Source organism: Octodon degus, unplaced genomic scaffold (assembly GCF_000260255.1).
Source record: "Octodon degus isolate 3935 unplaced genomic scaffold, OctDeg1.0 scaffold00033, whole genome shotgun sequence".
Lineage (NCBI taxonomy): Eukaryota > Metazoa > Chordata > Mammalia > Rodentia > Octodontidae > Octodon > Octodon degus.
In genome coordinates this window covers 14781914-14793197 of record NW_004524609.1, presented here as the reverse complement: position 1 = coordinate 14793197, position 11284 = coordinate 14781914, and the positions used below count along the sequence as shown (strand labels likewise).

The 11284-nt window shown below is 48.3% G+C and overlaps 2 protein-coding genes and 3 non-coding genes across 6 annotated transcripts in view; 1 reads left to right on the top strand and 4 right to left on the bottom strand.

The window, feature by feature from the left end:
* The window catches only part of Kctd2 (potassium channel tetramerization domain containing 2), an 18938-nt gene extending 18816 nt beyond the window's left edge, over positions 1-122 (bottom strand). The window contains 2 exon segments of the mRNA XM_023714110.1: positions 1-18; positions 21-122. The exon segment at positions 1-18 is cut by the window's left edge and continues 273 nt beyond it. Of these exon segments, the coding sequence (XP_023569878.1) occupies positions 1-18; positions 21-86 (84 nt within the window). The 5' untranslated portion in view covers positions 87-122.
* A 206-nt stretch (positions 123-328) lies between these two features.
* Atp5pd (ATP synthase peripheral stalk subunit d) lies at positions 329-5504 on the top strand. 2 transcript variants are annotated; one of them, XM_004630086.2, is made up of 6 exons: positions 329-413; positions 2117-2247; positions 2519-2615; positions 3784-3855; positions 4984-5046; positions 5285-5504. In XM_004630086.2, the coding sequence occupies exons 2-6, from the start codon at positions 2126-2128 to the stop codon at positions 5414-5416; spliced, it is 486 nt and encodes a 161-aa protein (XP_004630143.1). In that variant the 5' UTR covers positions 329-413; positions 2117-2125; the 3' UTR covers positions 5417-5504. The 2 variants fall into 2 exon arrangements, with proteins under 2 accessions (XP_004630143.1, XP_023569943.1); XM_023714175.1 differs by having other exon boundaries at positions 383-446.
* A 3754-nt stretch (positions 5505-9258) lies between these two features.
* On the bottom strand, positions 9259-9331 carry Trnar-ccu. The gene has a single exon. It is a non-coding gene; the product is annotated as a tRNA-Arg (tRNA).
* Positions 9332-9555: 224 nt separating this feature from the next.
* On the bottom strand, positions 9556-9628 carry Trnar-ucg. The gene has a single exon. It is a non-coding gene; the product is annotated as a tRNA-Arg (tRNA).
* Positions 9629-10582: 954 nt separating this feature from the next.
* On the bottom strand, positions 10583-10655 carry Trnar-ccu. Its single transcript has one exon. It is a non-coding gene; the product is annotated as a tRNA-Arg (tRNA).
* Positions 10656-11284: the final 629 nt, after the last annotated feature.

Sequence of the window (11284 nt, the reverse complement as noted above, 5' to 3'; positions counted from 1 at the left end):
GGCTCCACCCGCGAACACCAGCCGACCGTCCCATGGCCACCCCCTCCCAGCCCCGCCATCGCTGGGTCCAGCTGCAGCTCAGCCATCTAGAGCGGCCGCCGCTGGTGCCGCCCGCGCATCGCCCGGCCGGCCCATTCCTCCGCAGGGAAAGCTGGGCCGTCCCATAGGCGGGGGAGGGGGAGGGGGCGGGGGAGGCGGGAAGGGGGGCTCTCCCCAACCCGCGGGGTCCCCGGGAGCGCAGGCGCGGCACTCGCCCTAGGAGGCGGGACTTCCGGAAGCAGTCTCCATCTGTATTGGCTGATTTGTGACGCAAAGCCCGAGTTTTGGGCTTTGGGATTGGCTGGGGGGCGGCCCTTCCGTTAACCCACTTCCGTTACTCGCTGCGGGGACTTTGCTTCACCGGGTCGGTGAAGGTGAGTCGCGTTCGGAGCTGTGTCTGAGATTGGGTCAGTTTTTCGCTCTGCGTTTTGCAGACCTTGCGCCGAGCTTTGTTGGGCCTCCTCCGCCGAGGAGGTCGGACTCGGTGTTCTGCGCTAGCAGAGGGGGGGTGGTAGCGGTGTTTTACCTCGCGAGCCCTTCCTCACCTCTCCTGGGCGCGCGAGGTCGCGGGGCCCGGCCGCGGCTGTTCAGGTTTTGCCACAAGCTATCTCGTTTGGTCTCGTGCCAGCGCGGCCACCTCGGTAGTGCAATTTGGGTTTTGAGAGAACGTTACACAGACATAGTGTTAAGTTGCTGAGGGACTCGGGAGGCCGCACGACTGCGTCCCCTCCCCCGATCTAGAGGCCCCCAGAGTTCCAGCTTGTGCAGTGTTCAGTTTTTCAAGTGCGGAGCCTTTCAGTAGGAACTGATTTTCATCGAGCAGCTTGGTTATGCGCATGACCTGTTCTAGGCTCTGGGGGATTAAACAATAAACAAACAAAAAAACCTTTAAGACTCTTCTGGTGTTTGGAAAAGTGTCTATAAGGGCGCTTAGTTCTCTGGCATCTTTAAAAGTTAACTGCTTTCAAAAACCCTCTCCGCTCCCTTGTAGGAGACGAACGATCCTGAGAAGGAAAGGAAGGGGCAGGTGTTTGATACCTTTCTGTTTAAGATCCAAAGGAAGATTTCGTCCTCGCTTGGACTCCACAGCTTGTAGAGACCTTTGACTTTGCAATCTTCTAATATGTTCTTCTGATCTTATTTTGCCTTGGTGTAAAGGCTGCAACCACTTTCCACCTTCTCATGTTCCCATGTTGTGAGAGGTAATCACACGGAAGAAGGTTCAGGTGTATGAGCATTCTGGGCGGGAGAGAACAGCCTCTTGAATTTGTATAAAAGTATAAGTGGACGTACACAATTTCATTTGATAATTTCAATGGCCTGAGCTAAGCTGAGTTCATAACTCAGCTTATAGATGGGCTCTCTCCCACGGTGTGCTTTATTAAACCTTATCGAAGTTTCAGTATGGGTCACGTTCGGTATACCTAGGGAATCCATGAGTCAAACAGTCTGGGTGGACATTTCCAAAGACATTGAGAGGGAAAAGTAGAGAGCTGGACTTTTAAGGAGTTAGGGGTAGAGGGAGAGCAGTCTAGTGGGAAAGAATATACTGTATTTGTATTCCAGGTTACGTAGCTTGAATTTGAGAAGCTAAACCATTCTTCTCTGACTTAATTTTAATTTCTCTACTTCATAAATAGACTCCAGGGCCGGTGAGATAACTCAGCAGTCTAAAGCACCTGTTTAGGCAAGCACAGGTACCATGGCTTAGTCCCTGGCACCACATGCTTGGCCAGCCCCAATCCCAAGGTGGGATGAGCTGGCCACCAATATAAAATAAAAAATAAATAGGCCTCCAGCTGCTCAAAGGGTGCTGATCTTTTGTTTGCTTGTGTTTTCTTTTTGAGATAGGGTCTTGAGAGGCAGTTCAGGCTGGCCTTGAATTCACTATGTATCCCAGACTGGTCTCGAACTTGCAGTGATCCTCCTGCCTCTGCCTCTGCCTCCTCAGGGCTAGGATTACAGTTGTGTACCACCACACCCGGTGGGATCTCTTTCTTGAACACTTGTATATTGCTGACCGCCGTTCTTCAAGGGGCGCGCCAAGAGCACTGTTGTGATTTGACTTATTTTCCAGGATCCCAAGATGGCTGGGCGCAAACTGGCTCTGAAAGCCATTGACTGGGTAGCTTTTGGGGAGATCATACCTGGAAACCAAAAGGCTGTTGCTAACTCTCTGAAGGCCTGGAATGAGACCCTCAGCACCAGGTCAGTATGTTTCTCAGTGGGAGCTCTAGACTTGGCACCAAATCTGGGGCCAGTGTTTTAGAATTACAAATTTCCGATAGTCTTCTGACAAAAAATTAAAAAAAAAAAATACTCACTTTTCAAATAAATATTTGTGTTTTGCATTTTCATATTGCTACACAAGAAATGCATGACAACACTCAAGGCCAAAGGAATAAAAAACCAGAAATTTCAGTGTGCATGTTCTCTTGTTCATGGAACAGTCCTAACATTTGCTTTTTTCTGTGAGCAGGTTGGCTTCTCTGTCTGAGAAACCACCAGTGATTGACTGGGCTTACTACAAGGCCAATGTGGCCAAGGCAGGCTTGGTGGATGACTTTGAAAAGAAGGTAAGATTGAAGATAGCTAAAGCGTGGGTCTAGTAATGTGGCAAGAAGGCGGATAATTACATATTCAAGGTTACAGCCAAGGAAGAGGGGCGGGTGTTACCCTTCACACTTTGATCCTAAAGAAAGTTTTAAAAAGATGTGGCCAAGGGCCTTGCGGTGGTAGGTTTTAATGGTGACTAGGTACAGGCTGTTCAGGGTGTCTTCATGCAGCAGTACTACATGGCCTTGCTTCTGGGAACCAGAGTATCTTTCTCTGGTACCAACTGATAGCTTTTCTACTGCTTCCCTGTTTGTTTTGGGTTTTTTTTCTACTCCCCCCCCCCTTTCCTTTCCTTAGAGCTGTAATTTCTTATCTACTCATCCTGCTTGGATACACATTAAGTCTCAGTATCAGAGGTTAATTTACCTGTTCATTAGAAGATGCTTATGGAGGGCCTACTTGGTGCCATGCATTGTTAACAAAGAAAGTCATAATTTCTTCAGAATTCTTTAGAATATGAGGCACTAAGTCCACCTGTTTTTATGTGTATGTGTGTATTGGGGGGGTGGTATTCCAGGTGAGAATACAGAAGTTTCCTGTAATAAAGAATTTTCCAAGGTCCCGAGTGAGTAAAAGGGTTGAGAAAACCCTTTTGCTTTCTTTTTTTTTTTTAAGACTAAGATCTTGGGGCTGGTGAGATGGCTCAGTGGTCTAAAGCACCTACTTAGAACAAGCTTAGCAAAGCACAGGAACCGCAGTTCAATCCCCCAGCACCACATGCCAGCCAGCCCCGCCCCTTGGTGGGCTGAGCTGGCCACACACACACACACACACAAATAAATAAAATTTTAAAAAAATTAAAAATACTGTGGTTGCATTATTAAAAAAAAAAAAAAAAGACTAAGATCTTGCTATGTAGTTCAAGCTGGCCTAAACTCATGGCAGTCCTCCTGCCTCAGTCTCCTGAGGGCTGGAATTACTGGCATATGCCACCATGCTTGGCTGCTGCTTTCCCCAGTAAAATAGTCTTTTGACTTCACAACATGAGAGATGCAGGAAACTTTAGTAGTTCTGTTCCCTCTTGGACTGGAGAATGTGTTTTAATAGGACCTTAGAGAATAATGGCTTTGAACCTTTGCTTTAGACTGCTGGGTACGTTGTTAACAACCTACCTGTCCCTATTTGTAGTTTAACGCCCTGAAAATTCCTGTGCCGGAGGATAAATATACTGCCCTGGTGGATGCTGAAGAAAAGGAAGATGTAAGTGGTTGATGCTCCTTTTTAAAAAATTACTTCTATTTTTATAAGTAATGTTTGTAGAACATAACGATTATATTTGTCATAGTAAGTTGGCACATGTCCTTAACACATCTTAATTCTTTTTTATTTTCCATCTCTTCCTCTCCCTCCCTCCCACCACCTCTCTTCTCTTCCTCCACCTCTAGATCCAATGATGCTCTCAAATATTTTTCATTTTGTTTTCTGAGACAGGTTCTTGCTAGGTAGTTCAGGCCAGCCTTGTAATCACTGTGTAGTCTAGGCCAGCCTCAAATTAAGGAATTGACAATAATAGGAATCAACTGTTAAGAAATCCAAAGTGGGGGCCAGGGAGATAGCTCAATAGACTAAGTGCTTCCCTGGCAAGAGCAATGGCCTGAGTTCAATCCCCGGTTCCTCAAAAAAAAAAAAAAAAAAAAAGCCAAAATTATTACGCTGGGTATAAGAAGCCAACAAGAGCAAAGTGTGTACCACAAGATTGCACATGCCTAAATCTCCAGAGGCTGCGACTCATCTGTGGTGGCCTGGGGATGGGAGGGAGAGGAGAGACGCGTGCTCCCTACTTTGAAGGTGGTCATGGTCTCACAGTTGGACGTGTTTATTAGGCGTCGCTCATAGTAGCATATGGCAGACTGCAGCAAAACTGTTAAAAACAAGGAACTCGGTAGAAAAATTACTCAAGATGTATTTAGATGCCTGTTTGCTTCAAAGTCCTGGGGCTGGGCTGGGGAGATAGCTCAGTGGAATAAGTGCTTCCCTGGCAAACACAAGCGCCTGAGTTCAATCCCCAGTTCCGAAAAAAAAAAAAAACAAAAAAAAAACAAAGTCCTGGGGCCACACGTTGGAGCCCAGATAGTTCCACCAGAGTTCTCTCACGGGGTTTGTCCTCACCATTCTATGCCCAGCCCCAATGAGAAAGGGTGTCCTAAGCTATTTTCCTGCCTGGACATCTTTGTGAGTGACAGGAAAAGCTGTGATTTGCCTCCTAAAGCGCCTCCCTCACTAGGGCAGCAGGAAAGCCGGGGCAGGCTAGAGACCCCACATGTCTTGGGAGCCCCAGGGTCTGGGCACAACTTGGTTTCAGAACAGAATTTTTCTCTTCTCTTACAGGTGAAAAGTTGTGCTGAGTTTGTGTCTCTCTCAAAGGCCCGGATTGTAGAATATGAGAAACAGGTAAGGCTGCCTGGTAGGTTTTCTCTCTTTTACAGACACACGTTTCTCATTCATCGGCAGTCACTTGGCCTTGGATTCTGTTCTTGTTTTTGGTTCTGGGGATTGAACTCAGAACCTTGCACTTGCCAGGCATGCCCTCGTGCTGCTGAGCTATCTCTGGCCCCCTGCCTTGCATTCTTGTTTTACATCTCCACGGCACTGTTTCCTTTACTGACACATTTATTTCTGTTCTTTCCAGCTGGAGAAAATGAATAACATGATTCCGTTTGATCAGATGACCATTGAGGACTTGAATGAAGCCTTCCCAGAAACTAAATTAGACAAGAAAAAGTATCCCTACTGGCCTCATCAGCCAATTGAGAATTTATAAAATTGTGTCTTGGGGAGAGCTCTGGCCCTTACATCATACACTCTGGATGCTAAAAATAAAAAAATGTATATATAATTCTGACCTCTCAGCTTAATAGAGTTAACCTTTCCTCTGTGGTGGCCTCACTGGAAATGGGCATTATGTTAGGGTAAAAAGGTACCTACAGGTGTGTATTGGGCCAGTCCTGTAGCAGTCAGGTAGCACACATAAGTCAAACACTAGCCCTGCGTGGCGGTCCAGAGGCTAAGGCAGGAGTATTGCCATGAGTTCAAGACCAGCCTGAATTCCATAGCAAGACCCTGTCTGAACAAAACTAAAACTAAACCCGGTATTTCTGCAAATACAACAGATGGACTTTATCAGAAAAGAACAATGGGGGCTGATAACTTCTGTGAAGTCTGTGCTCCGCTGATGCAAGCGATCAGGGAGGAGCCGTCCCTTCTGACTTGGAGGCTGCTGAAGGTGGGAGGCAGTAAGGCCCATGCTGTTGCACCTAAGTCACACAGTCCGAGTGGATGGAGATGTTCAATGGTGGCTGTGCCTTTAATGTCCAAAACAAAAATGAGTCACTGGCCTGGCACCCAGCCATCCAACTGAGGAGTCGGACAACAGCCAAGTGAAGATAAGGCGACTCCAAGATAAATCCAGTTTACATGTGGAGTATGGTTGGAACTCATGCCCATCAAAGAAAGCCTCCACAGGAGTCCTGTGAAAGTTCCGTAGCATGAGAGGAGTCCCCTGCTTCTGAGGGAGCCATGGGGGGAGGTTTCCCTACAAGACACAACAGTGCCTGGCGGGGTTCAGCAGCTCAGTCAAGACAAGGTGGGGCTGGAGCACCCTTTTTAGTTTATAGGACGTTACTGAATTGCACATGCGTTTTTGTTTTTTTTTTAACATTTATTTGGGTTCTAGGAGTCAAACCCAGTGTTTCACACACGCTACCCTCGTGCCCTACCACTAGGTGACATCCCTACCCCCTAAGTTTACATTTGGAAAGTAAAGGTAACCATTAGTAAAATAAGATTATGACTGAAGCAGGGGAAGTACATTATAGCAGGTTACAAAGTTAAGTGAGAACAAAAATAGCATCATCAGAGCCACATTACTGGTGGTGCACACCTGTCATCCCAGCACTTGGGAGCCTGAGGCAGGAGATCTGGCACAAGTTCAAGGCCAGCTTGGGCTACACAGTTCAAGACTGGCCTGGACTACACAGTGAGACCCTGTCTCAAAGAATCCTAAAAAAAATAAAACAAAAAACATGATTGAGTCAGAAAAGACTCTATGAAGTACAATTTAAACTGGACAATCCCAAATCAGTGTAAGCTGGCTGTCCGTGGCTTGATTGGACATACTAACTTACTGCTCTATGAACAGGCATTCAAGGAGAAAACAAGCGTTTATCAGGCCTTTAAACAACAATTTCAAGATAAATAACATACACTGACAAGGGCAATTTTTTTCCAAGCATTCCTCCTGATAATCGTGGGAAAAAAAACTAAATTCTAGTTTAGAGGAACAGGTTAAAGGACACCATGAAGAAACAGATTGGAGTGGGAATGTAGATCAACAGCGCAGTGCCTGCCTAGCAAGTGCAGTGCCCTGAGTTCAATGGGCCTGCCCATAACTCAGTTGTTTAAGGATTTTTTTTTTTTGGGGGGGGGCTGGCTCAGAATGCCTTTAGGGAGTGTTTGGCTGGTTGCAGTTGTGGGGATTGAACCACAGTAACCTGAGGCTGACTGCTTTTTTGAAGCAGCCACTTAAAGCAATCAGGATGCTGTGGTTCGATCCCCAGATCCTCACCTGAAGCCAGCCTAAGCCAGCCAAAAGGAAAAAAAACAGATAAATCTGAAATGTGGGGTATTCTAGAGGACAGGAAAACTAAACTTGTTTTCAGAAGGTTAATGATGTCGGGCAGGAAAGGCAGAATGAGGTTAAAAGAAATGCAAGGGACCCAAGACGGAAAGGATGCGTGTTGGGCTGATCTGGATATGGAGTTGTGCCAATTAGCAGAGAAATTATCCTTGAGACAGTGGAGCGACCTGAGTACGGGCTGGGTATCCGCACATCCCAAGGGATTACTATCATCTTGTGAATATAAGTAGTAATGGCTGTGGGGGTCAGGCTGCGAGAGCAGCGCCCGCTTGGGTCTGGGCAGAGCCCGAGTGTGCGGGACGGAAGGCGGCGCCTTCAGCAGCTCCGCCGGGCCCAAGCACTGCCTCGGTGGCCGGCTGTCCGGACCGCGCTAGATAGAATGTTCCCCAAGACCTAACCTTGTGCTTGGTGTTTAAAAGTCTTCATAGAGATTCATTACGAGTGGAAGAGAAGAAATGTAAGAAACAAATCCTTAGAGGATCATACACAAACCATAAATAATGCGACAGACAGCAGTTCAGTAAATGATGATGGGGCAGGAGTAGCTCGGTACTCCAACATGTGCCGTGTGCTTCTATCTGTGAGGGCTTCAGTTCGATCCTCAATACCACCACCACCAGAAAAACGTTCTCGAGTTACCCTATAATCCTAATCATTTTTTAAAAATAATCCTAATCATTTTACACATATATTTATCATTTACCTTCCACCACAAACCTATGAGATAGACGGGGTATCCATCCCCGAACAGGTGTTCTGAGGATGACAAGATAGTCACCTTTTGCAGTCCTCTGCTCAGAAACCCCTTATGTGCCTGTCCCCTTCCCACAGAGCTAGACCCGATGTCCCTTCTCTGACTCCATAATTAATAGGCTCCCACTGCCTCTATGCTTGAAATTGCCATATTACCTTCCTCACTTACTGTCCGATCTCACTGAAACGTGGGCTCCATCGGCGCAGGCCTAGAGAAGGTTTGGAGGGATTGCATCGGAACCCCAGCAAAGACCCCGCGAGGGACTCCTGCGGTCCAGGCTGGAGACCCGCTGCCGCCCCCAGGTGGTCAGGCGTAGGTGCCACCGCTCGTTTCCAAGTAGCATCCATCCAACCTGGGGACTGGGGTGGAGAGAATCCTGTCTGGCCCTGGAGAAGGGACAGGAGTCTGCTTTCTAGTTTGTTGCATTTTTCTTTTACAGAAGAACAAGGAATAGTAGGTTTTAAACTGTTTTGAATCAAGGACTTAGGAGAATCTGATGAAACAATGCCATCTTTCTTCATTTATTTCACTTGCTAGGAAGTCTGTCCCCAAAAGGCCACTCACAACTCCTTAAAAATTAATATCTTTATAGCCAGAAGAGGACATTTAAAAAAAATAAACATTCTTACCAAAGGATAAAATAAACATATAGACAGGAAATTGCAAAGATCACAAGTGTTCATCTTTTGATCTTCCCAAGGAGAGCTCGTCTATTCAGGCAAAAACCAGACAGTAGCTGGCCCCTAGAAGCCACACACTTCTGAAGCTACATCCAACCTCCAGGAACACGAGTCCGCTTTGTCACAGCACAGGTTCGTTTTTTTTTTTTTTTTTTTTAATGTGTCTTTGACCACCTTCCTCCCCACCACCAGGGCTGTTGTGTGGGCTATGCGAATAGATAGGAAAGCTTTCTACAATCTCTGAAGGCCAGGTGGGCTGCAGGGGCGTGCCTGGTGTGCTACCTGTGATTCCCAGCCCTGCTCCCTGGCAGCTCCTGCTCCTCTGCATTGACGGAGCAGTGCTTCTCCTCCTGTCTGAAGTTAGCAACGAACACACAGAACACACAGCTTGCAGAAGCATCTTAGGAGGGAGCTGTTGGCAGCAGCTCACATAGACGACAAAATACGGGGCCCCACGTGCCCATCGCCTAAACTATACACAGTGATACCCTGTCTCAAAAAATAAATAAAAAACCGAAAAGTTGGGCGTAGCTCACCCCAGATGGGACTCGAACCCACAATCCCTGGCTTAGGAGGCCAGTGCCTTATCCATTAGGCCACTGGGGCTTGACGAAAACGGCACTCGATCACATGCCCCTTAAACTGTGACGCCGTGGGCTGCGTAATGACGTCACAGGCGGAAGGCTCTGGATTTAAAAAGCCCTAAGAGCTCGGTAACCCGACCCTTTAGAGAGGGTGGAGGTCCACACGGGTCTGACGCCCTTTTTACATCTAAAACAAGGGCAGCGGCTGCCATCTAATGTAGGCCAGTTATCGGGATTAAAACATTGCGACCACGAAGGGACTCGAACCCTCAATCTTCTGATCCGAAGTCAGACGCCTTATCCATTAGGCCACGCGGTCTCCTTGACCAGTCCGTCTTACCAGGACCTATATTTGGTGACTACAAGGGCTAGTTTCCTGGTCGGCTCCGCGGCGCTGGTGACTTCCAGCAGCGACGGCGTCAGCGCCAGCCGGAGTAGCTTAAGTGTACACTTACGCAAGCAGGGGTGTGAGGGTTGGGGGGGGGACACGGGGATCCGACTGCGACTCCTCCCCCTTCCTCTGAGTGCCGTGATCGTGTGGCTTAATTGATAGGGCGTCTGACTTCAGATCAGAACACACAGGGTTCGATCTACTTCACGGCCCGCGGAATGGCGCGTGGACCAGTACCTCGGATCGCTCCCCGACTTTAGGCGGATTACAGCGAACACTCGGTCCCGCCGCCCCGCCCCTAACTGAGGCTCTTTCCCAAGCCGTCCGGAGACCCAGCCCCCGCCCCGGTGTGGGCGTGCACCGCCACAGCCTGAAGGCTTTGGCCATGTGCCCTGGTGCGCGCTATCATGGGCCACGTGAAGAGAATTTGTTACTGCACCCTAGTGGCCCAGTGGATAAGGCTCTGGTCGCCTAAACTAGGGATCTTGGGTTCGAGTCCTGTTTTGGGTGGTACGCTTCTTACTCGTAGCACACTTTTTGTACCCTTCCTCTGCGGAGCAATGGCTGTCCACTCTGCCATCCGAGTGTTTTTTATCCCTGAAGCCAGGTCTCGAGCCCCAGCCTCTGGTGTCTGTTCTAGCGATCCCACTGAAGTCGTGACCCATTTTCTACCTAGGAGCTGGATCAAAACGGTGTGGGCCCGCGCAGGCAAAAGCTGCGAGCCTGCTAGACCACGTTCTGTCCTGCACGAGGGTTTCTTCCGTCCGATGCGCCACAGACGCCCCTCCCCCAAGGGCACCCCTGCAATATATCTTGAGTGGAGCCGGGGTCCACGTCAATTCGAGGGCCCTGACTGGGATATAACCTAAAAAACAAGCCTTTTACCCCAGGTGGGACTCGAACCCACAATCCCTGGCTTAGGAGGCCAGTGCCTTATCCATTAGGCCACTGGGGCCTATGTATGGAGTGGCTCACCTCTATTCTTTTAATGGAGGCTGAAGCCCAGCCTCGGCCCATCAGCCCCAGATGGGTGTTTGTGGGCACTGTGCATGGCACCGCAGTGCTGAGCTGGCAGGCGAGGAACCGCCCACGCTCTCAGCCCAGCGCCAGCTCCGGCCCAGCCCCGCACATCCTGGAGCCCCTGGAGGCCGCCTAGACCCGCACCCCAGACGCTGAGCTCCAGGGGTCGCAGGAGCTTTCTGCCCACTGCCCTGGGGCCTTCTGTCCACCTCCAAGAACCAAGGAGACTCAAGAATTTTGTAGAACGGATAAATATCAACCACAAATACTTAAACTTTCGCTCTGAAAATCTTTTCTATCATAAGAGAATGCACAAATACAGCTATAATGATTAAAAAAAAACATATGCATTTTACTGTAATATTTGTTTCCTTTAAAATTTAGAGTTTTCCGGGTGTGGTAGCCAAGTGCTGTTATCCCTAGCATGCCGAAGGCTGAGGAAGGGGGAAGTGCTGCATGTTGGAGGCCCGCCTGGGCTACAAAATGAATTCAATACCAGCCTTAACAGCATAGAGAAACATTCAAAAAAAAATTAAATTTAAAAATAAAAAATATAAAGTTTAA